Raw genomic sequence first — 26,125 nt, forward strand, 5'->3', positions numbered from 1 at the left:
TTCTATATGTATCTAGTTGGATAATTTACAAAATACAGTCTTCCCTCGGAGTCGCTTAACCCGAGAGTCTTACACCAGCTGAGGCTTTAGGACCAAATGATAATTCAGGCAACACCACCTCTCAGTCAACAGGCTACTAGTACATTGAAACTATGTGTAAAGATTTAAAGATATCCTCCTCTTAAACTGACGGCTCCCATTAGGTGCATAAGGCGTGCACTCCTGAAGAGATGCACGTGCCCACGTGGAGTAGCTACCTCTCAGGTCTACTTGAGTGAAAAGCGTACGAATTTAAAGGGTTTTTATTAATGTGTCAGATGATTTATTCCTTGTGCCATCATTGATTTTTGCTAACAACCAGTTTCCTATCAGAATGAAGAACACACTTCCCTTCTCTTAAGCTTCTGATTATTTTCTCCATACTGGATGAAGCCTTCCTTTCTGATTGTTTTATCCTCTTGTGTCTTCAAAGGCACTTGGTCAGAGTACTACCACTTGCCCCCCTCCCCAAGAGCTCGCTTTTGGCTTCCCCTTGTTGGAGAGGAGCCAGGAAGCAGGACTGTGAGAGCCATGGCCGCTGTCCCACTTAGGGAACAGCAGCCTCAGTCTTGCCCGAGACACAGGCTGGCTCATGTCACAGCCTCTGCTGCAGAGGCCCCGGGGCAGCCCTCACAGGAGCCAAGGGGGTGGGGCCTTCAGCACCACAGCCTGTAGCTGCCGGGGCTCCCCCTCTGCCTGGGACCTCTTGTCCTTCCCGTGGCCAGAGCTCAGCTCCAGACTGACCAGCTGGTTGCACCCCGGACCAACCAAGGTCAGAGAAGGGTCCCAAGAGACCACGCGAGAGCACGGGCATCAGACCCCACTTTGAAACCGGGTTTGTCATGTGCTGCCCACATGTGACTGTGTTGGTTTGCTAGGGCTGCTGTAACAAGGCATCACGGACTGGTTGGCTTGACTTAAACAACAGAACTTCATTGTCTTGTAGTTCTGGAGGCTGGAAGTCCAGGATCACGGAGCTGGCAGGGCCGGTTCTTCCTGAGGGCTGCAAGGGAGGATGTGGCCAGGCCTCTTCCAGGGCTCGTAGACGGCCGTCTGAGCACTGTGTCTTCACATCGTCTTCCCTCTGCCCATGTTTGTGTCCAGGTTTCCTCTTAAAAGGACACCAGGGGGGCTCCCCTGGTGGCTCAGGAGTTAAGAATCCGCCTGCCAGTGCAGGGAACACAGGTTCGAGCCCTGGTCCGGGAAGATCCCACATGCTGCGGGGCAACTAAGCCCATGCGCCACAACTACTGAGCCCACGTGTCACAACCACTGAAGCCTAGAGCCCGTGCTCCACAACAAGAGAAGCCACCGCAATGAGAAGCCCGCACACCGCAAGGAGGAGTAGCCCCCCCTCGCCGCCAACTAGAGAAAGCCCACGTGCAGCAAGGAAGACCCAACGCAGCCAAAAATAAACTAATTAATTAATTAATTTTATAAAAAGGACACCAGACATACTAGGTTAGGGCCCACCCTAATGAGCTCACTGTAACTTGATCACCTTCGTAAAGACCTTTTCTCCAAATAAGGTTACATCTGAGGTCCTGGTGATTAGGACTACAGCCTGTGAATTTTGGACACAAGTCAGCCCGTAAGAGAAACCCTGAGTACATTTCTTTATCAGTATCAGGTAGGAAAAATTATCACACCCAGAGAAAATCTGTTAAGACCAATGACGTAAGTCAGGTGCTTGTCACAAAGAAAATTTTCATGATGTGTGTGTTTCCTGCTGTGACAAAATGTAGCAGAGTCCAAAAAGCGCCTCACTTGTCCAGAGTCAGCGGAATCTGGCAACCTCAGCAATTCAGACCAGAATTCAATTCTCTGCCCAGCAATTCAGTGGGCAGAGACCCACTCAATAACCAGATTCCCTACAGGAGAATACCTTTAGAAACAGTAAAATGTAGTCTTGCGCTCTTTTCCCAAAATAATGGCACAAAAGATCTGCCTCTGTTGTGTTTATACTTATCCTGAGGCCACACGTATAACAACCCGTGTGATCCCTCGAAGAACTACAGGCAGGGAAGGAGGCCCCCTTCTGGGCTGTTCCCTGCTCTGGGCTGTTCCCATGGGCACCCCTGTATGTGCCATCCTCCCAGGAGAGCCTCGAGGCTCGTTCATAACCTTTGCTTAATTTAGAGAAAAGTCTGGTAAACTGAGCTCTGTGCTTTCACACCTCTGAGGATTATAGACAGCAATGTAGAAGTACGGTGATAGAACACACATTAGACCAGGAAGAGGTAACAGCAAGAGAGGGAAAACAAAAGGGTAAGAAGTGAGCAGACATAAGTGTTCAAAGGTGAAAAGACCTGGGCCACTTGGCCTGAAGGTCAGCCCACCTCAGTGAGACCCCCTGACTCCATCCTGAGACCATGGACCATCACAGGAGGTTCAGCTGTGTGGCTCTTAGGTTAAGGGTCAGAGACTAAGTGGCCATTCTTGTAAAGGTTTCCCAATAAAGTGATTACAGTTTTATATGCAAATTAAATTAATACATGTTGGAGATCTGAACATCTTGCTTGCATAGAACATGCCCTAACAGTGCCAAGCAAAGTAGACTTCACCATGGATCTTTTTACTGCAGCCTCATGTTAGGTACTGAGTTCTTACTTGAATGAAAGACTCAGTGGCTCCCGCATACTTTTAAATAAAACAAGGTGGCTGGAAATGCCGTTATGTCTTGTGCACCCGCGGGCTGGCAGGGGTGTCAGATTGAAATTAGGAGAACATGTTGGCATTTTGCTAAGAAAAGTCAGAGGTGGATTGTGGCCCATCCCTGTTTGAGGTCCTTCTACCCAGGAAACCGAGGACCAAGAAAGAGAAGCTCCTTTCCCCATCTTTTCCTCAAAGCAGAAGGACTCTCGCACACATCACAGAGTCACACAGACCAGCAACTCCACCAGGGGTCCCCTTCCCTGAGACCCCTGCCCAACCTCGCCCTGCGGGGCAGGCCTTTCTCCACCTGCGGAAGCCCCTTACCTCCTGCTGAGAGGATCTTTCTGTCTAGCCTGTTCACCAAGTGCAGGACTGGAGGGTACAGATAGGCTCTTCTAATCTGGAAGGGAGTATGTTTTAACTACAATTAAACAAGGGATAAATATTTTAAATACTGATCAATACGTGTTTCCTTTTTATTTGGTGTTTATGTAGCACTTCTAAAACTTAAAACCTCAAAATTTAAGTTATCTGATCTTAGGAAATGAATTAAGACAAAAATCAATTTCTGAGACTTTGTATCTATCAGTATGGATACTGGAAGGAATAGCACATAAGTTATATTTACATGTATGTACTTACATAACTTACAGGATATATTTATACATAACATAACAGGCTTTATTTTACCAGCCTTGTGTTTCTGTTTCCGAGCTGGGAACGGAGGGAGGTGGGGCAGGATTAGACAGCAGCCGTAAGAAGACGACGAGCAGAGCTAGTGCAGTGACTGCTGTAATGGACAGTCTGGCTCAGGAGACATGCAGCCGACATTTGCCATCTACTAGCGAATGTTTCTAAGCACTGCCAACGTGATTTTCACCACATTTTAGTTTGTTTGGCAGGTGCTAAGTCTGTGCTATGTAGGGCCTGGCCTGTCTTCATTTTCCAAAAGGGATCTAACTCTGAACTTCATATTTACATAATGAATGCTCAAAAATGGTAGCTATTGCTGCTAATTCAATGCCTACAAAATCTAAATTATGCTTCCTGTGAGTGGATTATACACATCTATGCATATAATATGAATACATAATATACATAATATAAATATATGCTATAAATTCTGCTGTTTCATAGTCTCTTGCATGTTTAAACTTCATGAAAAATGACATTAAAAGGAAAATACTTAAACTTTTCCTTAATGCTGTTAAGGAGCAGCAAGAAATTTGGGAGTTATATGTAACTAAGAGTTGATTTGGATTTGCAAACAGAAGGCCATTTTTATAACCTCTGAATGGAGGGAGATGTTGTCTAAATCTACAAATAAGATCCTATAGACCAGGTTTTCGTAGAGCTTGGTATGTTCAGTCACAGCCTGGATGAGGTGAGGACCTCAGGCTGCACAGCACAGTCACTAAGGGAGTGAGATGGAACAGACCTCAGACGCCATCCCTCATCTCACAGCGCAGCCCCTCATCCTGACCGATGGGGGAGTCAGTCACTGCTCATTAATAACAAGACTGTCGTCGTGTAACTGCATTTTAAACAGAATTGTGTTATTTATTATCTGGTCATTGTCACAGAGGTACTCAGAATTGTGGAATCGCAGGATGAGAAGGAAGGTTAAAGGTTACCTAGAGCCCCAAAATGTCCTCGCCAAGTTTTCATCCACTGAGACCTAACACCTCTCAAGGACTAGCCTGTACTATCTTTGAGTGACTTCAAACATGTGAAGAAAAGGAAAATAGGCGATCCTTCCCTGTGGCAAATACTGACTTAGAGCTTATAAAATGCCCGGCTGTATGTAACCTAAGGGTTAGACTCCTTGAAGTTTAATAAGAAGCTAATAATTTATAGCTAGCAACTAAAATCCCAGACTTGAAAGCAGAGGGGCTCCGCGTCCCACACCAATAAAGTGGAGGCTTAGAGACAAAGCCCAGAGACTGAACTGAGCAAACTCCAAAGCCAGCCTCAACTCAAGGGTGAGGCGAAGCATCTTGATTCCACAAATTTAGACCAAAGCAAACTGAAAAGAGGGGCCATATTTCGGCAGATGGAGACAGCAGAAGGAAGCAAACCAGCAAAAGCTAGCATAAACCCAGAAGGGACTGCTCACCTACCAACCCCCAGATCTGACAGGTGAGCCAGAGCCAGGAAGGCAAGCCAGGCTCAGAGTGTGCCGTTAAGACTCAGGTAGACAAGAAGGTGCTTTGCATCGACCTGTGCTCTTGTCTTTACTGGACAGGCACGCAAAATGGCAAACCTTCGACGTCTCCAAAACTGAGTGTGTGTCTCATCTGGACAGCTGTCCTTCCCCACTGTTACTTTCCTTTGGTAGGTGTAGAATTACAGCATCGCTGAGGATTAACCTCGAACACTCCCTCCCCCACCATTTCGTGAATGGAAAGTATAAAATCAGGTAGTGTTGTCAAAGTACTAGGAAAGCTCCCATGTCCACATCCGCGAGACAGTAACAGCCCCAAGTTCTAATCCCCCTCTGTCCACCACTGGATAGGACCATTCTCTCTGACTTAGGCGTAAAGAAATGCCACAGAGAAGGCCACGCAAAAACATTTTTTAAAATAGTGATTTTTATTTGGAATTGTGGTGACTCCTCTTACCCCGTGAGAGACCGTAGGGCCTGGTGACATCTGGAAGGGCAGACGTCCTTCTGCTTCCTGCCCAGAGGCTTGCCGTTGGCCGATGTGTTATAGTAGAGGAAATCGTGTTTGTTTTAATGAGTTTAGGGACAGGTTGCCTACTGTTCGCCTTTTCACAGACTCTTCTTAGAGGGTTTTTTTAAATACTTGTATTATTTAATGGTGTTTGGGGGAAAGAAGTTTTCAGCGCTATTTCCGTATTTTGTTGCAGGGCATTCTTGGCTCAGGTTTTGCATTAAAAGTACAAGAACAGCACCGCCAGAAGCACTTTGAGAAAAGAAGGAACCCAGCTGCCAGCCTCATCCAGGTAAACGTCAGTGTACCGGGAAGACGGCAACACCTGTTTCTGCAGGTGCCGGGTCGTGGGCTGGTCCCTCTGTGCCCTTGCTTAGGGGAGCTGCTCTTTGGTTTTGTTTTTAAAAGCGAAGCTGGAACTTAATGTACAGTCTTTGGTCAAGTGCTCCCCACTCCCAAACAGAAAAAAATACTATGTATTTTCAGCCAGTGGTCCACACTTTGTTTGGATTAACTAACGGCAGCAGCAGAGCCATGCCGGGGTCAGCAGTCGCGTCGCTCCTGGGATGACCTAGTACGTGTCATGCATTACTTGGTGAAAGATCATTGCTCATTCAGTGATGGAGCAGAACACAGTATCGGTGCCTGCCTTGCAGTTACCGTCTGCTGCCCGATGTGTGCCGCCGTTCTGAGGAACAACGTATTTGTTTAGAATGTCAGGGTTTAGTACTCGTGGAATCACTTTTAATGCCACCTAGAGCAATAACTGGAAATTCTTATTTTAAGAGCTGGAATTATGGAATATATCGATGTTTGAGCATATGAAGTAGTAAGCATATTGTTTGAAGCTAACTCATAATACATAGGTTGTTCAGCATTTAATCTTTGTTTCAGTAACTCAGGATTTGCTTCAGCAGTAAAAGGAACGCTTCTCCTTCTGTCATCCATACCTTTTGGGGGTAGAGCCACCCTAGAATCACAAAATATGTTTTCCTCTAGATCCATGCTGTGAGTTCGTATTTAATTATAGACAAGATGATTATGTAACATCCCTCCATGCCAGGCAGCGGATGCCCCAGACCTGCAGAACCAGAGGGCTCAGGGCGGTGACTGAGGTTCCTGCTACAGTAGCAGGCCCGTTGTTCCCACGCACCTTGCAGGTTCCAGTCGGGGGTGGAGGGCAGCAACCACGACACAAGACTCCGCAGCCTCTGCCTGTGGCCACAGGTTGGGGGGAGGCGGGGAGGGGCTACATCGGGAAGGAGACCCCTTTGTATCTGTGACTAAATGAGGGTGTTAGTGTTTAGAGCAAACTGTTCTGTGACTCCTGACCATTGCGCATCACGTGTAATGCACACCACTGAGAGGCTCTTGTTTTAAAATTTCCGGGTTTTAAAGGGGCGCCAAAGATAAAGTAAACTTTGTTTTCCTGAAGGAAAGATCCCTGAGTCGTAGGAGTTTAAGATCTGAGGCCGAATGACAGGGCCATGACAGGGACGTCACGCACGCCGGGGTGCACACAAAATGCCCCAACAGAGAGCCTCCACCCTTTGGCGCTTCTTAACTGCTTATGAGGTGTCCCCACACTTCTGTTTTTATCTTTCAGTTGCTCTTTAACGTATTCATCTTTCAGTTCTGGAAGAATGCTTTCCAGCCTGTGAATGCAGAGCTACTCCCTGGGTTCCTTGCATGCATTCGGGCAGCAAGCCCTGTCTGTCCACACAGGGAACCAGTGGTACACCTTACACATACCTAGGCTGCCTGCTCTCAGGAGCGTGACCGTGCTGTTGGCATGGATAAAGTTCAAACTTATTTAATATCCTCGCAAAATTGTTTGCTAGCTTTTTGTACTGTATGTTTTCTCAATCAGCATGTACTCAAAGTACAGCCACTTCTGTGTACAGATCCTTGATATTTCTGGGTATAAAAGGGGACTGCATCAAAAAAATCTTAGACCATCGGCCATCCTGTTGGAAAGTGAGCCCTTTGAGGAATTTCTGAGGCGTGGATCCCTTGTGATGACACAGAGCTTCCAGCTCTGCTGCCCAGAACAGTTGCCAAGAGCTGCAGGTGGCTGTTTACCTTTAGGTATTCAGTTCCTGGGAGGCACCAGCCACGTCTCAGGTGTTCAGTAGCTATACACGGCTACTGGCTATCCTACTGCACAGGACAGATACAGAGAATAATAGGAGGAACTTTCTGATCTATCTCATCATTATTAAGTACCAAATTGTGCCAAAAAAAAAAAAATTTCCAATTGAATGTGAAAACAGATTACCATTCCTCCAGGCAGTCTTTGGACCAGAGGCATTTATACCAACAGCCTTTGGCCAACAGCCAAAGCAAGGCAAGGCCTTCCTGAGCCGTAAAAAGTGAAGAAGCTGATTGTAAAGTTTACTTAAAGATCTAGATTTTTATTTTATAGAACTGAGTTATGTAATATATATTGTGATCAATAATTGAACTTGTACCAAGGTAGGTAACTGTGGAGTGAAATCATTATTTTTTTTTTTTACTTAAAACTCTAACTTATGTGTTGTTCTGAACAAAAAAGAATATAAAATGAAAGGCTTGAAACGTTCAAGAATACCTTTAAATCTAATCATAGTTTCATTAATTACCAATTTAAAAAGTGATTGTTCCTCTGTCCAAATGCAACTTATTAGACATAAGAATAATGATATAATTATTAAATGTATTCATTGTTTTTCCTTGCTGTAACCCATAGCCAGAAGTCAGGACTTTAAGCTTTAGATTATAGATGTTTATTTCAAGGATGCTTTAGATTAAACAACAAGCCTCATTTGCTGATCCATGCATTTTCTTACCCAATAAAACTGCCTTGGTTTGCTGATCACACAAAGCATCAAGACCAAGACCAGTCTCGTTTGTTTGGAGCCAGAGCCGCTGTCTTTGTAAAGGGCGCTGGAGATGCCCAGATTGCTTTGTCGTTCAGTCGGTGAGACAGCTAAATTAACCAGCATTTCAGGGTTTTAGGGAAAAGTTTGAAACCCCAGCAGCTTGCAGTAAACTCAGTTGTGTCAACATCTTTGCATGATTCATTTACATTAACTTTTCCTTTCAAGCGGAGCAGTCTAGAAAAAGAAAGCAGCCCTCAGTAACGTTGTGGATACGTGCCCCAGTGTCACCACTTTTATTAATAATGCCTAAGACTTGCGAAGTGCTTCTATTCACAAGTGTGCAGAGTGTTTCTGCTACATTATGTCCCTTGATCCCTAGGACAAGCCTAGGGACTTGGCAAGAGGTAGGACTCAGGTCCCTGGTGTCGGAATCTGAATCCAGCACTCGAAGCCTCATATATACATCACTGAAGCCTGGGGATTAGCATTTCAAGCTCCTTCAGAAGTTCTGTGTGAGCGGTTTCCTTCTAGAGAGGCTGGTCCAGTTCAGGGTGGAGCCAGGGTGCTTTTTTGGAAACAGAAACGGGAATTAAGTACAAGTGTGTGAAATGAATGCTGACAGGTGGGCTTATTTTCCTGAGGGAAGAGAGTAGAAGATGCTGCTCTGGGGAAATCAGTTGGCCCAAAAGAAAAACAAATTATGGGGCTTCTCTGGTGGCGCAGTGGTTGAGAGTCCGCCTGCCGATGCAGGGGTCACGGGTTTGTGTCCTGGTCTGGGAAGATCCCACATGCCGTGGAGCGGCTGGGCCCGTGAGCCGTGGCCGCTGAGCCTGTGTGTCCGGAGCCTGTGCTCCGCGACGCGAGAGGCCACAACAGTGAGAGGCCCGCATACCGCAAAAAAAAAAAAAAAAAAAAAACAAATTATGTATTGAAACTTCGGCTTCCTCTGGTGAAAGAACTGAGCCTTCCAAAGTGAGGCCACTAAAATAAACTCAAGCCACGTATACAGAGCTTATACAGCCTTTGTAGTAATGCTTTAATCATGAATAAGGACAGATTCAGAAAAAAAAAATTCCTAGATGTGGAAAACATGAGAGCAGAAAAAGAAGAAAACAGAAAAGGAGATAAAACTGTGAAAATCTCCCCCAAAATAGAATAAAAAGGCAGAGATGGAAAATAAAACATAAAACAGTAGGAAAGTTGGATGACACTTCCAGGAGATCAAATATTCAGCCAACAGAAGTACCTCAGAAAGAATACAGGGAAACTAAGTGTGGAATTTTATCAAATAAGTATTATATTCCGGTTCCCCAAAAATGAAGGGCAGGAGGGGCCACAGTAAAAGGCCCCCCAAGGACCCAGCACTGTGAACAAAAAGCTTCACGCTGAGGACGCCCTTGTGAAATATGAGAACTCCTGAAAGAAGGGATCCTAAATGCTTTCTGAGCAGAACATACCCAAAGGGTCCAGAATCTGGATTGCATGGATTTCTCATTAGTAACCTTAAAATTAGAAGAAGACAGTGGCACAATACTTTCAAAATTATGGAGGAAAATTATCTCCAACCTAGAATTCTATATTCAGCCAAATTATTCATGGCGTATGGGAGTAACATGAAGACTCTTTCAGATATGCAAAACCTCAAAACTTACCTACCATTTCCCCATACTCAGGAAGCTAATATCACATCTTCTTTATCAATGCATCTACCGATGGACACTTGGGTTGCTTCCGTATCTTGGCTGTTGTGAATCATGCTGCAGTGGCCATGGGGGGTGCAGATATCTTGTTTTCATTTCCTTTGGATATATACGCAGAAGTGGGACTGCTGGATTATATGGCTGTTCTATTTGTAATTTTCTGAGGAGCCTCCATGCTGTTTTCCTTTGCAGTATATATACACAGTGGAATATTATTCAACCATGAGAAAGAAAAAGTTGCTATTTGCAACACACGGATGGACTTTGTTATTATGCAGAGTGAGAGAACCAGACAGAGACAGACAACTATTGCATGGTCTCACTTAATGTAGAATCTAAAAAAATTTTTTAAGTCAACCTCCTAGAAACAGAAGCAAAAAGTGGTTGCCAGGAGCTGGAAGGTGGGGGAAATAGGGTAAAAGGGTACAAACTTTCACTATGAGATGAATACGCTCTGAGGCTGTAATGTGAAACGTGGTGACTATAGTTGATAAGAGTGTTGTATAATTGAAATCTGCTAAGACTGTAGAACTTAAATGTGCTCACACCAAGAATAGGTACATGTATGTGTATAACGGAATCACTTTGCTGTACACCTGACACTATCACAACATTGTTAATCAACTATACTCCAATATAGCAATAAAAGAAAAAGTCTTTAACAATGCATTTCAAAAAAAAACCCAAAACAAACAAGCAAAATGTTCTCACACCAAAAAACAAACAAGCAAATAAATACGTGAGGTGATGGATGTGTTAATTACCTAGATGGGGGGAACCCTTTCATAATGTGTACATATATTAAATCACCATGATGTAAGCTTAGAAGATCTCACAACTGTATATAGGTCAGTTATACCTCAATAAAGCTGAAATGGAAAAAAAGGAAAAGAAAAAGAAAAACAGGAGAAGCTACTTGGGTAGAATTAATCCTCCAAAACAAAGAGATGAACCCAGAAAGGAAGGAGACGTGGTGTCCCGGGAACAAGAGATCCCACCCAAGGAGGAGTGAGGGGACCTCCAGGCTGTTGCTCAGGGGCAGTCCCAGGGCCAGAGATGCAGGCCGGAGAGCAGAGAGCCGGAGGGAGGGCGGCAAGGAGACACAGCTTTCGTGATGTATCTGACAAGTGGGATTTTAGAGTTCTGTTGGAGAGTTCAGGCATGTTTTCCTCCTAGGTACATAAAGGCAAATCAAGACATTAAAACAGGGCAATACTAGCTCCAAGAAAAACCAAAATAAATTACACGGGAAAGAAAAAGGTAGTCAGTGGTACATCACATTGCTGAGCTGGGAACAGTAGTTATGGGGTCAAAGTAATGCAAACACTCAGTAGTGTTCACTAACTAAACACTTAACTAAAAGTTAACTAAAATTTACTAAAAACTGTTGGTAGGATGAGATCGGGGAAGATGTGTACATGGCTATGTCACTATCTTCCATGGTAAGAAAATGAAAAACCCCAAAGAAATATGAGAACAATCCTTAAAAATAAGGATTCTTAAAATTAGAAACAGAAGCTATAAAAGTTGAAGGGGTTGCCACTGAGGAACAAAAATGAGTGAGAAGTAAAGTGGGGAAAGCGATATTACTGGTTTTCACCCTAAACCTTTTCATTCTCCGGCTTCTTAAATTCTGTACCTTGAAAAACATCATTCCATGTTGGTTCTACCTTTGGATGCTCAGCTGGAATTAAGGTTTCCAGAAAGGGTCAAATGCACCATAGCTGTAACGCTGCAGACGATGCAGACTAAATACCCCCTGAGACGTAACTATACCGACATTGTGCTTATAGCTCTAGACCAAAGTGTGAACTTGTTCGGCTACCTTGAGCACCAGGGTCGCAGAGTAAGTGGTGAATTTGGCTTTCCTGTTGCTTTTTGGTGACTTTTCCTTGGGAGTGTGTGTGCCATGTAAATGAAATCCCTCTGGGCACTTTCTCTCGCCAACCACTGTGTGATTTTAGCTTCAAGTAGAGGAACGTCGGCTCCTCAATCACATGGTTGTGGCCTTGGGTTCAGCTTCCAGAAGCTGAGGGAGAGCTGAGGCCAGGACAGAGTGATTAGAGGGTGAGAATAATAGGTACCTGCTCCACTGCCACTCGACTGTGGACTGGTATCAGCCCCGAGGGAGATGTCACTTGCCCTCTGCTCCTAATGAAGGGAATAAGAGCTTAGCTGTTGAGATCAATGTGATAGAAAAAGAGCAAGAAGCCAGATCTCATTGTTAAGAAAATTTTCAATTTTCTAAGTGTGGCCACTTCTGCCCCCCGTTCTTTATAACTTTGGCAGGTAATGTCTTGGTCCCATTTTTTGTCGTATTGTTGTTTGGGATTTTTTTCCACTGATATCTAATAATGCCCAGGCCTGCTGTGTGCTTCTCACTTCTACGTGAGTCCTGCCTCCACAGTACCCAAGTCCACATATATCTGATGCCTTCTATTAAAGTTGTTTAATTAAAGCAGCACTGGCGGGGCTCTGGCCTTCACTACAGAAGAAGCTGCGATAATAAACCCATGTGTCTTTATTGATTACTCTGAATCACTCTGTAGATTGTGAGTGCACAGCACTTGCCAAAACTAACATTTCAGGATGATACGATGACAACTGCTTTGTTCTCTGTAAGACGCCAAGATGCTTAGCGTACGTTCTGAGGGATTTGTAGGTTCAGCCAACGTGAGCCGTGTGATGAAGGCTCCAGGCAAGGAAGCTGGCTTCAATTATTTAAACCTTCCTTAATAATATAAAAACCCTCAGGTCCTACCATATATCTTCCTAGTTTTTTATATCACTTCTTGAACATCTTATTGAAGTATAAGGTGCGTAGGGAATGCAGCACAGACCCTAGAAAACTGCGCTGCCGTTGTCACCAGCAGCCGGTGGTCAGCACCCCATGCACCCTCGCTCCACCTCTGCCCCTGGGGGAGCCGCCCCGCTGCCTTCTAACTGCGGGGATTGGTTTCCCTGCTTTTGTCCTTTATGGAAGTGGCGTCACACCACAGGCACTCTTTTGTGTCTTGTCCCTCTCACGCAGCAGTATTCGTGTAAAGCTCGTCCACACTGTTGGGTGTAGTTACAGTGGACTGTTCCCGTGTGCTGATCCACTGTGCTAGCAGTCCACAGCTCACCCATGTATGGGCCTGCGGACGGCTGCTTGAGCATTTCCAGCTTTGGTTTATTAGGAGTACTGCTGTTTAGACACAGAAAACAAACCTATGGTTACCAAAGGGAAAGGTACGGGGCAGGGATAAATTAGGAGTCTGGTATTAACATGTACACACTACTATATAAAAAATAACCAACAAGGACCTACTGTATAGCACAGGGAACTCTACTCAATACTCTGTAATTGTCTATAAGGGAAAAGAATCTGAAAAAGAATAGATATATGTATATGTATAACGGAATCACTTTGCTGTACACCTGAAACTAACACAACATTGTAAATCAACTATACTCCAATATTTAAAAAAAAAAAAAAAAAAAGGGTAGTGCTGTTTAGACTCACAGCATGGAGAGAACAACTTAGTGGTTACCAGTGGGGAGAGGGAAGAGGAAGGGGCAAGGTAGGGGTTGGGGATTAAGAGGTGCAAACTATTATGTATAAAATAAATAAGCTACAAAAATATATTGTACAACATGGGGATTACAGCCAATATAACTATAAATGGAGTATAACCTTTAAAAATTGTGACTTTATTGTATACCTGTAACTTATATTGTACACCAACTATACTTCAGTAAGTAAACAAATAAGAAAATTCATATTAAGATTTTAAAAACAGAATAGTGCTGTTTTGAACATTATAGTACACATCTTTTGATGAGCTTGTGTAAGCATATTTGTTGAGTATACATGCAGGAGTGTGTAGCTGTATCATAGGGTATATATACTTCAGCTCTAATAGATACAGCCAAAGTTTTCCAAATTAGTTATGTCAATTTTTAACTCTTTTTTCTGCACACGCGTATTCAATGTATTGTCAGGGAAAGGAATATTGTTAGGTCACTGTTTTCTTCATTGTAGGTTTCAAAATCATGAATGATGGTAAGACAGCAGGGGCATGACCTGTTTATATGAATTAATCACACAAAATAGAATGTTTTGATTTATGAATTATAGTAAAAATGTTCCTCTCAGGAGAGTGGCGTAAACACTTGGTCACTAGAGATGTTTGCAGACCTATTGCAAAGGAAGAGATTCACCAAAATCTCTATGGAAAGTAAGTTCAGGCAACCTCTGAAATGGACAGTTGAGAGGGACGCTGCTCCAACAACGGTCACCCAGCAAAGGACCGTGGAGGGATTCTAAGACCAAGAGCCAGGCAACCTGAGGCGGGGTCTCACCTCTGCCAGCCTTGTGTTAACCTCCTAATGTATCTGAGCCTTTAGTTTCTCTTCTACACAATAAGGGTCATAAGGGTCTTCATCCACACTGTGGGGATTACATGAAAACACTTTGTGTTATATATATATCAGGTATAATTATATGACATACACAGAGCTTGTGTTTCACATCCAAGAGCTACAAACGTGTCCTTAGACCCCAGCATTAAATTCTTACGTGCTTTCGGATCATATTCCTGAGAATACGTTTCCCCACCTTGTTTTAGGCCTGCCTCTTATCTCCACCGTCACGGTTAGCCTTAGAAGTACCACATGGTTCAACCGCAGGGGATTTCACTACATCATTAACATGCCCTGGTGGTCATCAGTTTACTAGCTAATTCACTAGTTGCCTTATGGATTTCCAGGGTCCTTTGCCTCTATCTTACAAGTGGTGATTAAGGGCACGCAGTGGCTCCCGGGATGCACAGTCAGTCCCACTCGGGTAGCTCACCTCCGACGTCTCTCCCTAACCAATCCCAGAACTCCTCTGTGTTATGCTTTGTGGTACTTCTGCTTCTGCTGTGAGTTATTTTGAAAAGCAGTTCTATGGATGTGGTGGAGCGTATTTCACAGCCAGGCGAAAACACCCAAGCCTCTTCACCCTTCGGACATTTATCAGGGCTGAACATGGCAAGGAAAAGATGCTTAATCTGTATTAATTTACTAATCTCCCTTTTCATTGCATTCTCTCTCCTCCTCTCTTTGTTTTTCTTTCTTATGTCCCCGCGTATGCCGCGTGCAGTGTGTTTGGCGTAGTTATGCAGCCGACGAGAAATCTGTCTCCATTGCAACCTGGAAGCCGCACCTGAAGGCCTTGCACACCTGCAGCCCCACCAAGTAGGTGTCAGTGCGACAGTCGGGGCTGTAGTCGCGTTTCCTTAAGTTTGTAAAGCAAACCACACATGCGCACACACACACACACGCATGCACAGGTGTCGATTCGGGGCCTGTCTTATTCTGTGTTGCTCTTTGAAAGATTCAAAGCTGTTTGGTAACAGCTGAGGTGCAAAACTAAATGGATTCTGTATCATTCCTCACCATCCATAGACTGGGCTTAAATATGAAAAGAATCTGAACTCTATAGAGATTTATTTTTACTATTTCATGCTTATTTTCTAATATGTCATTTCGTAAAGCCCACCAGAATTCCTCAGGTAAGTGCCTTGGTTCTTGAAAAACAATGACTGTTTAAAACTCCCCGCCATCCCCTGACCCCAGGCGGGGCTGCTTGGGGAGCATCACGTCTGCACATTTAAGTCCCTTAAGGTCATTTCCCCTCGGGATCCCCTTACAGGATGGGCCTTGAGCTTTCATTTGCAGATTAAACCAATATCAGCAGCGAAAGGAGAGATGAGGTGGAGTACAGTGAGGTGACAGGACCACTCAGAGTACAGCTTGGAATTAACATTCCAAATTTTAAAAAGATGTTACTTCCATTCACATTTCATTGGCCGAAGCAGGTCACCCAGCTGTGCTTCAGCTCTGGGGGAGTGGGGGGGGACCAGGAGGGAGGTGCAGCCCCCCTGTGCCTAGAGGGGAGGGGGCTGGAAAGGTCGTGCACAGGCCTGACGATTGCCGCAGCATCTTTAATTCCCAAACAGTCCTTAGTCCCAGAAGCCTGGACTCCAGTTCAGCTCGCAGACTAAACCCTAATCACCATTTAATGAAAGAAATCCTCAGTAAAACACAAAAAGCAAGTAAGTCAGGGGCGGCCCCCCGTGAGTCATCCACTGGACCAGTAGTCGGTGCCCCGGGTTGTGCAGAGTTCTCGGACGGCTCAGCTGACTTCGTGCGTTTGAGCACCTGCTCTTTCCTTTCAGGGCCCATCAAGGCCTTAGTCCCAGTGGCTTCACGGGATTGGAGGCAGCTGACTAGTGTGACTCAGAGAAACCTCTTCTTACCAAAGTGCAAGAGAACCAGCCAGGGAGGCCCTCACGGCCGGTTCTCCGGAGCCGCCGCCTCCAAGGAGGTCTGCGGGGCCATCGTGAACTCACGGGATCTGTCATTTTGCTTCCCTGCCCAGCCCTGGGCCTTGGCTTCCCATCCACAAGGCAAAGGACCAGAGCTGGCCAAGGTCACTTCTGACCCTGTGGGACACACCTCCTAGAGGTCAGGGTCAAACCTGCGCCAGCACCTGCAACAGAGATTCATTGACCCCAGGGTGTTAGAGCGGGTGCGGCCTAGTGTACATATGGATGAGAAGTCGCTTTGCATTTAGATCTTATAATGTAGGGAAATTCCCTTTTTGAGAATTAGACTCTAAGGTGTAGTATTTTAAAACAAAAAGGGAATATAACTCGTGTGCCATCTGTTCCTTGAGGGTATGAATCAAAAACGGGAACTGTATGGAAATTGTACGTCTCGTCTTTATGAAGGTTGCTAGGTAATGTGTAAAAAGGCTAGTGGGAAAAAAACAAACAAACAAAGAAAGTTCCCAAGTGACAGGAGAGCGTGGGCTATTATTTTATTATATGTGATTATTTGGCTTCCCACTTCCTGCAGTTTTTGGATTAAAAGTCATCCTGCAGCCTGGAAAAACTATTCAATAATGAGTCAGATTCTCCCAGTGCATAAACTATTCTTTTACTCCCGTAATTCTCTCTTTTCTCTGTTGTTTTCCCTGTTTCTACTGGGGACGGGGGTGGAGGAACGTGTATGCGGACACCTGCCTCCATCCTGTCCCTCTGTAGCTACCAGGCCTCAGCCCCACTCCCCTCTCCCTGCGCCCTGCTTAGCCTCTGGGTCTCGGCCTTGTTTACTGAGGAACATGGCTGTTTGCCCAGGAGTGACAAGCAGTGTCCCTGCACCTCTCCCTTCAGCCATAGTTTGCTGTTCCAAACCGCAGTGATTCTTAATCTTCGTTGTTCTTTGTTAAACCATTAAGAACATGGTGGTAATTATGGACTCTTTCCCAAGAAAAATATTCAACACATAAAAAATCAAAACTCTGCCTACAAATTTTAATGTATTCACAAACTCCCTGAAGCCAAGTTCAGAACCTTTGCTCTGGAAGCAATCCCGCTTTAATCAAATGTGTAGGTTTGAGGAGAATAATTTACAATGACTTAGAGGGTTCGTTTTACATTTATAACTAACTGGCTTAGCGAGCGCAGGGTGATACAGTAAGAAATAGACCAAAACTTCTTCCTTACATCGTGTATTTCCTATAACGTTCGGAGTTGAAGAACTTCTGAAGGGAAAGATCGTTCACTCATCCGTGCGTTCGTGCAGTCAGCGCTCATTGAGCACAGTCAGAGAGGAAAACTTTCCCTCTGCCCTTCTGGGTTCTTCTCTCTGGTCTAAGAATTAAATTGACATGAGACAGATAAACAGGAGAAAATCAAACAAGAGTTTGATAACAGGTATACACGGGAGAATCCCAGGAAAACTGAGTAATCCCCCCACATGGGCAAAACCCTCCCGTTAAACACCATCTTCAGCTAAAGACAAAGGAGGATGTTGCGGGTGCTAGTTTGGGACTCAGAGGGGAGAAGGGCAGTTCACACGGGGATGAGGAAGCGGGTGTTTCCTGGGCCAGAAGAGAAAAGGGACAGAGTCCCTCCGATGGAGACACTCTCACCTCCAGGCCCTGCTGAGTCCCCACCACGCCTGGCCCATATTCTTTACAGACCTCTCTGGTGACAGCTCTATTCAGGGGCAACAGGCACTTTACCTCAATTCTTTCAGGCAGTTAAGGGAGAGAGAAGAAAAACTTCCTGAGACTTCTGTCTCTTAAAAATAATTAGCCTGAATTTATTCTCATGCCAAAGAGACACACTTTGGGGTGCCAGATTTTTGGGGTGCCACATTCTGCTCCCTACGCACCGACTGTGTGCACAGCACTGTTCCAGGCACAGGGAATGCAGCAGTGGAGGAGAAAAACCAACAGAATCCCAGGCCTCGGGGAGTGTATATTCAAGAGATAATAGGAAGAAACAGTAAAAATAAATAAGCAAAATATATAATAGAGTAGATGATGGTAAGTGCTAAAGAGAAAAGTAAAGTAGGGAAGGAATTGGGGGAGCGTTCGGGGCTGCAATTTTAAACAGCTGGTCAGGGAAGAGATTGTATTACCAAAAGCAGCAGCAGCATCGATGACATTATCAGTAAAAACACCCACCCGTGCTCTCGTCCCCCCAGTTTAGAGATACAGGGGGGTGCACTGACTGCACATGCTCATCCCAGGGAATAGGGTGGTGTGACAGCCGTGCGGGGTGCGAGAGACCATGCTGCTCAGACCTGCTGGACACTCTCCTTTCTGGTCCAGTTCGTCTCTCACGTGCACTTTGGAGGTCTTAGCAGTTGCTATTTCCAAGTTTTGTTTTAACAACAGAAGGATTTAGAGAAGGAACTCACTTCTTGATTTTCATCTCAAAGGGAGTGAAGGCTATGCAGGGGTGAAGCACAGGTAAATGTGCTATTCTGGGAAATGAGTCAGATCGTCTGTAAAGCTTCAAGGAGTCGTCAGGCTCCTAGGGTGCCACGTGGTACCTTAGGGTTAGAATTCAGAGATTACCAACTCCAGCGCCTTCAGTTTATTCATAAGAGCACCGAGACCCACAAGAAAGCGAGACTCCCGCCCAAGGACACAGCGCATTTGCCAAGAGCGGGGACCCCATGCCATGTTGCGTAGACCTGAACGTGCCCAAGTGGCTTATTAGACAGACCACCCAACACTGAGCTAGGTTGTCTGTGTGCCTGATGTCCTGCAAGGGCATTCATACTTTGTACAGCACAAAAACAAAATCTGTCCCAACAAGGGACGGAGACACAAGACCACGGTCACAGATGAACTAACCCAGATTGAGTCTGCCTGAACCACAGGGACTCCAGCTTCAGCACAACCCGCACCACCCTTCTAACGGTCTCTGCTGATGCCGGTTAGACCAGAACCACTTTGCCTAAACCATGGGTAACTTAGGCTGATGAAGAGTCTATAGTTTTTGGTCACATGCGGGCAGTATTGGTGCTGTGCTGTCTCGGGTCTGTACCACCAGGGATATATGTCAGAAAGTTGGGTACGTTCATGATAAAGTGTCTTGCTTGTATGGCTCTTGCTCAGAAAGGATTAATTAAGGTACTTCATTCCCCAGTCTCCAATTTGGTCATTATCAAGCGCTATAAATGTATTCACCATTTCTCGTCATTTTTCTTCTGTCTGCACGCACCTGGAGGAAAGAACAAGGGGAAGCATCAAGCAGGTTTGTGATTTCTGTTCTGCTTCGTGTTTGTTGATAAATCTGATGCCTAACAGATGTTTTAACTGCGTATCGTGTGAGCAAAATCAACAAATACAAGGTGGTTAACAGGGACCTTTCACAAGATTGCCTGCAAAGGTTGCTGTTTTGTTGATTTTTTTTTCCCCCCTTGGGAGCATAAGTGTCTTTCCCTAACTCACTCACTGCTTTTTACAATCTGCAGAGCATGGGATGTTTGGGGTAAAAATAATAATTATGGTCTTTGGTTGTTCCTTGCTACTGTTTTCCCAGACAGAAGTCTTACCCAAGTATTCAAATCCCATGAAGCAGGATAAGATATACTCCCCTTCACCAGGGTCCTTCTTTTAAAGTGAGAAACAGTATGGTATGGGGAGAGAGTAGGAGTGAGGGACAAAATGAACACTGTGTCCAGGAGGTAAGAACACTCTGTGTGCAACATCTCCCGCTCATTCAGAGCTGAGGTCTACTCAGGTGATCTGATCCAAACGAATAGTCTCCCTTCCTTTAGGAAGAAGGTAATCCTCCTGGACACTTCACCACATCAGCTACACTGTGTGGTCATTCTTTCGTGCCTTAGAAGGAAGTAAATGCTGTATCAGACTGAATAGCAGAAAACTAGACCCAGAGGGAAAAGGAGCTGAAAGAGAACATTTTAATCTGGGTTCCTGGGTGCCAGGGAAGGTCTGGGTTTGGGAGCAGAGCCCTGGAGGACAGAGCAGGCGGGTCCCAGCACAGGTGGGGTGACGGGGGACAGAGGCAGAACCAACAGGGAGTCCCAGACACCTGGAATTCCTCTCCACAAGGGACACAAGGCTTTTCCTGTCATTGACACCCATTCTAGTAATGAGGAAACACAGGCAACCCCTGGCCAGCCCTGGGCAGGGGTTGTTCCTTTAGCTCGGTACTGATATACTAATGACACATTTCTTCATGTCCTGAAATCAGCTTTGAGAGTTCTCTTGAGGTGATGAGTCTCTGGGTCATCCATTTCTGCATTATCTCAGTTAACACTTACAACGCTTATGAACCGAAACATAAACGCATTCGTTTACGATGGGAGGCGGGCATGGTCAGACACACCCACTCCTCCAGGGTAGGGAAGCCTACACAGGGGGTGGTGGTAGAGACCCTTCTCTTATGTGGCAGATAGAGAGCAGAAGGCATGGGCTATTCCTGGGTGGTATTTCCAGAAAGTTTTAATAGCTTGAAGAGTTGCTCTTCTCCATTTTAGAGAGATTTGTGCCCAAAGAGAGGTTCTGGGCCTTAGACCCTGGAAGAGGCAGGCTGAATAGCCCTGATTCTCTGGTCCTCCTTTGTGTAGACTCCACGCAAACCCCACCCTCCTTCTGTGTGGAAACTACTCAAAGAAAGTTAAACAAAATGAATTATAGCCATTATAAGCTGTTTTAGTCTCTTTGGGGACATTTGAAGTCTTCCTTGTCTTGGGAGCTATCCATTTACAGACTATCTCAAAGAGGAACCTATCAATTTACAGTTAATGTTAAAAAAATAAATAAAAAAAAAAGAGGAACCTATCTCCAAGTCCTAAGGGCAGAGACCCTCTTTGGCAGGGACTCTGCAGCTACCTGAGAATCAGGTCACCTGTCTCGGTTTCATCCTCCAAAGGGGACATTTGCAAATGGTGTGGAGGTGTTTGCTTCAGCACAGCCTCCATGGCGGCGCTGAGTAAGGGGCCACCTTGGGCTGGCGGTGATGCTGCACTTCTTCCAAGGTCACCAAAGCAGAGAGCACAGGCAGAACCCAGGTGGTCTAGCTGCCGCCCCTCGGGCCAAACACGAACCAAAAAGACTACAACCAAACGTTTTAAATGTCATGATGTTAAAATCTGTTCCGCATGCTTGGGACTGAGTCTGTCAAAGCTCACTCCCCTGTCGGCAGGTATACATGGAATATACATGGAACCACTGAGCTGCGCTATTGACTCAGAATCATACAGAGATTTCTGGCTTCTCTGTGGTCATTGGCCATTTGGCAGAAATCACCACGAACACACGGTGTGTTCATGCGTGGCATGCGTGCCTTACTTCACGCTTCACCCACACACACTCGGGTCTGCTGCCTTCCGGTTACACATCATGTCACCGTGTGTGAAGCTATGACAGGGCATGTGCTCAATAAATACCCCTTGGATGGAGTAATAAAATGCCCCTGACCTCCAGTACTTTATGCGAAGAGAGATAAAACACCAACAGAAGAGGTAAAGAGGAGGAATATAGAAAGAGAGAAAATGAAAAATTAAAAACATGTCAATAATCTGAAGGAAATAAGCTGCAGCCCCGCTTGAATATTACCTTTTCTTCCCCCTGCTGTGGCCCTGAAATGAACAAGACTGCCTAATGGATGCAGTATGTTGTAACAACAATGGCAACATCTCAGGAAATAACAAAGTTGCCGGCACTCCAGCAAATCCGCTCAAAGGAAGTGCATCCTAATGAGAATTCCCCCTTGGAAGAAGCAGCTCTGGGTCCAGAATATTGCCGGTGGGCGCTGGACCCAAGTTCAGATGGACTGACCAGCACAGCCCAAGTGCAGAGCCTTTACTGCTTGGGCCAGGGCTGTATTGATGTGATTCAGATAGACCAGCGTAGATGCGCTGCAGCCAACTCTGTTGTCCTCCAGAGCCTGGAATCTCCTAAATACTTCCTCGGGGGGTGGCGTTGGGGGCGTGGGCCGGGGAGCCGGTTTCTCTGTTCCGAGAGCTTGGAGGGTCCCAGATGTAGAAGAGTCTAATACAGCGGCCAGCGCCCCTCCGGCACTGGCGCCCTCCGACTGAGGGGCCAGGATTGTAGATCAGGCGTCTCTCTGCAGGATGGAGTGGGCACTGCACACGCTCACGTACACCCCTGGGGTACTGGGTTCCCTGCTTCGGGACATTCTTGTTAGATTTTGTCTTTCTACACTGAGGTTAGGATATGTTTTCTAAAAATTCATGTACAGCATCTTGGGCTAAGGAAAGACACGCAGCCCCAAGCTGGTTACATGTTGTTTGTGACAGATCCAAAATTTTTCTTTAAAAATACAACTCGTCAGGGAATTCCCTGGCGGTCCAGTGGTTAGGACTTCCACTGCAGGGGCATGGGTTCAATCCCTGGTCATGGAGCTAAGATCCCGAATGCCACGCAGTACGGCCAAGAAAGAAAAAAATCCAACTCATCAGTCTCCAAAAGGGCTTTTTAATCTAGCTCAGCTGAACAGGAGTGAACATCGGTACAGGGTCAGGTGTGAATCCCCGTTCATCTCAACTGAGCCTGCTTTGTTCCTCAGCTGAAGCCGTAAACACAGCTTCTTGGGCATCATTTCACCATTCACTTGTTTCCCTCTATCTTCCCACTAAAACAGTTCTAATCTCATATGTGGTGGTAAATGGTGTCTATTGATTTATTTTAATTAATCATTCCATTAAGTAATTTTTCCAACTCATTTTTTAAGCTAGATGGTTCTCTGTTTGGGTATAAATTGTCACTTTCTGAGAAGAGAATCTACCTGTAAACCCATCCAGCTGGATTCAGCCGGTATCCTCACCTTTTTCTCTTTCTCCTTGACAAGGTTGATTAGGTTGTTAGTCATCACGATGGTACAAGAAAGCTTTTACTTCTTCCTACCTGTTAAGTTTTTATTGCTACAGGTATAGATCATACATCAGAGATTTGGGGATTATCTGTAAATCTCATTGCTTCTGCTTTACTCTGTCTCCTTAATCAACACTTGGTGGCTGTGTGCCTGCTTCGTAGTTAAACTGCCTTAAAGCACTTTATGAGGCACTAAGAGAACCCTGCTGGACTTCCTAGTAGGACTCTCTGAAGTTGCTTTAACAGGTACTTGTGAGGCTGTTACAAAGATGGGTATCTTAAAAGTTAAAGCATAAGTGATACTCTTTCATTACATTTCATCCTGTGCTGTGATCCACCAGGTGCTTTGCCGGAACTGCCCCTGCGTGCTTGCCTTTATTAGGTTCTGAGAAGTGTGAGTTTTGGGAGAGAATCTAGAACACGGATGGAAAACACTGTGTGCTCATATTTCTTCTGCATTTATTTTCCACTGTTTACATTTTCTTTCTTCTGTGTACAGTGAATGATCTACATGTGTTGTTAAACTAAACTCAGTAAGACAAGACCGTTTCTCTTTTCTCAGTGTAGTCAGCTTGTATCCTTATTGGCAAAAGGCTAGGTTGTTTCAAAAACATTTTTTTTTAATGGTCTCTCCTTCTGTTCACCTTTATTGATAGAGGGAAAGGATTTAGTCTTTTAAAAACACATGGTAAGACTTAATACAAGAAAAATGCTTTTCTTCTTATATCCAACCTAGAATATTTTCTTCTGTCTTTTGGCACATGCGTTCTTACAACCGGTTATGTATCTTAACTACAAGTGCAGGCTTCATACAAATCAAGACTTTTTTTAATTTCAAAGCAATTAATGTTATTTATTTCATTGATTCCTATAAGTATTTATCTTTAAAAGTTCTGGAATATTTTACTCCTCCATCATTTATACTACGTTGCATTGTTATTTACTACAAAGGTTGCTATATCCTAAAATATTCCTATTCTTATTTTCGTGTGAAACAGATGCTAAGACATAGACTACCATCGTTTGGAATGCCTGTGCCAAATCTGATTATTTCTGCTTAACCATTAAGAGCACTGGATCTGTTTTGAGCAGCACAATTAAACTACACAGTTTGTCCTTAGTGTTTAACTAGTCCTTGTACTAACATATGAGAAACAATGAAGCCAAATGGCTTTGTTTTTCAAGAAAGACCACAAACCCCTGAGCACTTTCCTGGTGGTGACCACCTAGTAACTGCTGCTGTGTCTCCTCACTCCTAGTAAGGTCTGTAGTCATAAGCAGAAGCTCTTCAGAATACACACCTCATGGAAGCAGAGGTACCAGCATCCCGGCTACTGACATGAGATCTGAGAATGCCAACTAACCTCAGGTGCATGACCAGGTTACTCTGCCACCCTACTGAGCCCTGCTCAGACTCACTCTTCTAAGGACTCTTGAATGAGGTTTCCAACCCGCTCGTAATTCCCCTGCTGCCTGTTGCCTGCTTGGACCCTCTCAGCCCTGGGGACAAACAGGCAGGTCCGCGCAGCGCCTCCTGGTGGTGGGACGATGCTGCGCTGTGCACGCACTGGGTTGTCCTGGTTCCATAGGCATATTGTGCCAGAGGCGAGAATTTGTAGGATGCTAATCCTGTGAAGGGCTAAAGCCCTAATTAAGCGTACCAGTAACTCCAGGGTTCTGAGTCCGAGAGGATTCCCATGAGGATGTCATGATGCCGCCCAGTCCCTGGCAGGGATCATCCAGGGGTCGGCTGCTTCCCAGCCGTTTGAACTTGACAAGGGGCTGCACACCATCAATGACCACAGCAACCTTTTGGTTACTTTCTCCAAAGAGAGACCTCTTTGTTGTCTCTTGGGGATAATCTTTCGCAATCTGCCTAAAAACACTGTTACGTAAACCTTCCTCAAAAATCATGTTCATAGGTATCACAGAAAAAAGCCAAAAAATAATGAAAACTTCAGTGGACTCGTGAAGAGTCTGTATTTGTAATCAATGTGTGTTTTCAGTAACAGCCACCTAGTCCGTTTAATAGTCATCTAATCAAGATACTCTGTTGATTTCCAAAGGGGAAGCGAACTAGAAACATAAATGAAAGTGACGTTTTTGTAGGAGGACACAAGAACAGATCTCTGCCTTGGAAAAGGAAATTTTGTTTGGCTAAAAAGTTCTGGATTAGGATGTTATTCTTAACTGTCATACAATTATGTCAGAACAAAGACTGAAAACATTACATCTTTTTTCTTTCTAATTTAGTGTGTACTATGTTGAGTTCACTTTAAAATAGTTCTAGAGAATTTTTTTAACATTAGACATTGGCAAACATTCATGTACTTTAGAAGGACAAAAGGGGAAGAGGCACCTGGAACTCATTTATATCAACTTAAGTGCCTTAAATCGTACTAATATTCAGAAAATAATATTATTTCCACTTTCCATTAATTCTTAAAGACAATATTAAATGTTTTATAGGGGCAATTTTTAAAAATATTCTTATAGGAGCAATTGTTTTTAAATATTTTGTTACTGTAAATAAACCATGGTGGATTTAATGCTGATACCTATTTTAGATTTTTTTACTTTTTTAGCAATTGAAATTTTTAAAGAGCGAAAACTAAATTTCATGTTAAATGGTTTTATGATGTTTTTATCAGTTTCCTCTTCATTCAGTTGGCAAAGGAAAGAGAGATATCTTGAAAGCTTGAGAAATAATTTGATATTAACTAAACCCAACCTTCTATAGTAATTAGCATCTGTTAGTTCCAGAAAAGGTAATGGATTAGATAAAGTATAGTGAGAACACTTGTAATGGCAGCTCTGTTGACAAGCCATTCGTTATTCTAAATAAAGGTGCAGTGGTGTGTTCCTGAACCAGATCATCATAAATTTAAATGATGGAACAGATTGGCCGAAACTGAAAAGAGGTTTGAAATTTTTACTATTAAAAAAACAAGCTTGAAAAGAGTAGACACTTTGAGCACCATCCCTTTGAGGATTTGTTTA

The 26,125-nt window shown here is 44.5% G+C and overlaps 1 protein-coding gene across 2 annotated transcripts in view; it reads left to right on the top strand.

The window, feature by feature from the left end:
• The window catches only part of KCNQ5 (potassium voltage-gated channel subfamily Q member 5), a 581,715-nt gene that overhangs the window by 484,501 nt on the left and 71,089 nt on the right, over positions 1-26,125 (top strand). For both annotated transcript variants that reach the window (XM_033867446.2, XM_019929283.3), the window contains 2 exons: positions 5,566-5,661; positions 15,059-15,153. In XM_033867446.2, the coding sequence (XP_033723337.1) occupies positions 5,566-5,661; positions 15,059-15,153 (191 nt within the window). The remainder of the gene's footprint in view (positions 1-5,565; positions 5,662-15,058; positions 15,154-26,125) is intronic.

Source organism: Tursiops truncatus, chromosome 12 (genome assembly GCF_011762595.2).
Source record: "Tursiops truncatus isolate mTurTru1 chromosome 12, mTurTru1.mat.Y, whole genome shotgun sequence".
NCBI classification, from domain to species: domain Eukaryota; kingdom Metazoa; phylum Chordata; class Mammalia; order Artiodactyla; family Delphinidae; genus Tursiops; species Tursiops truncatus.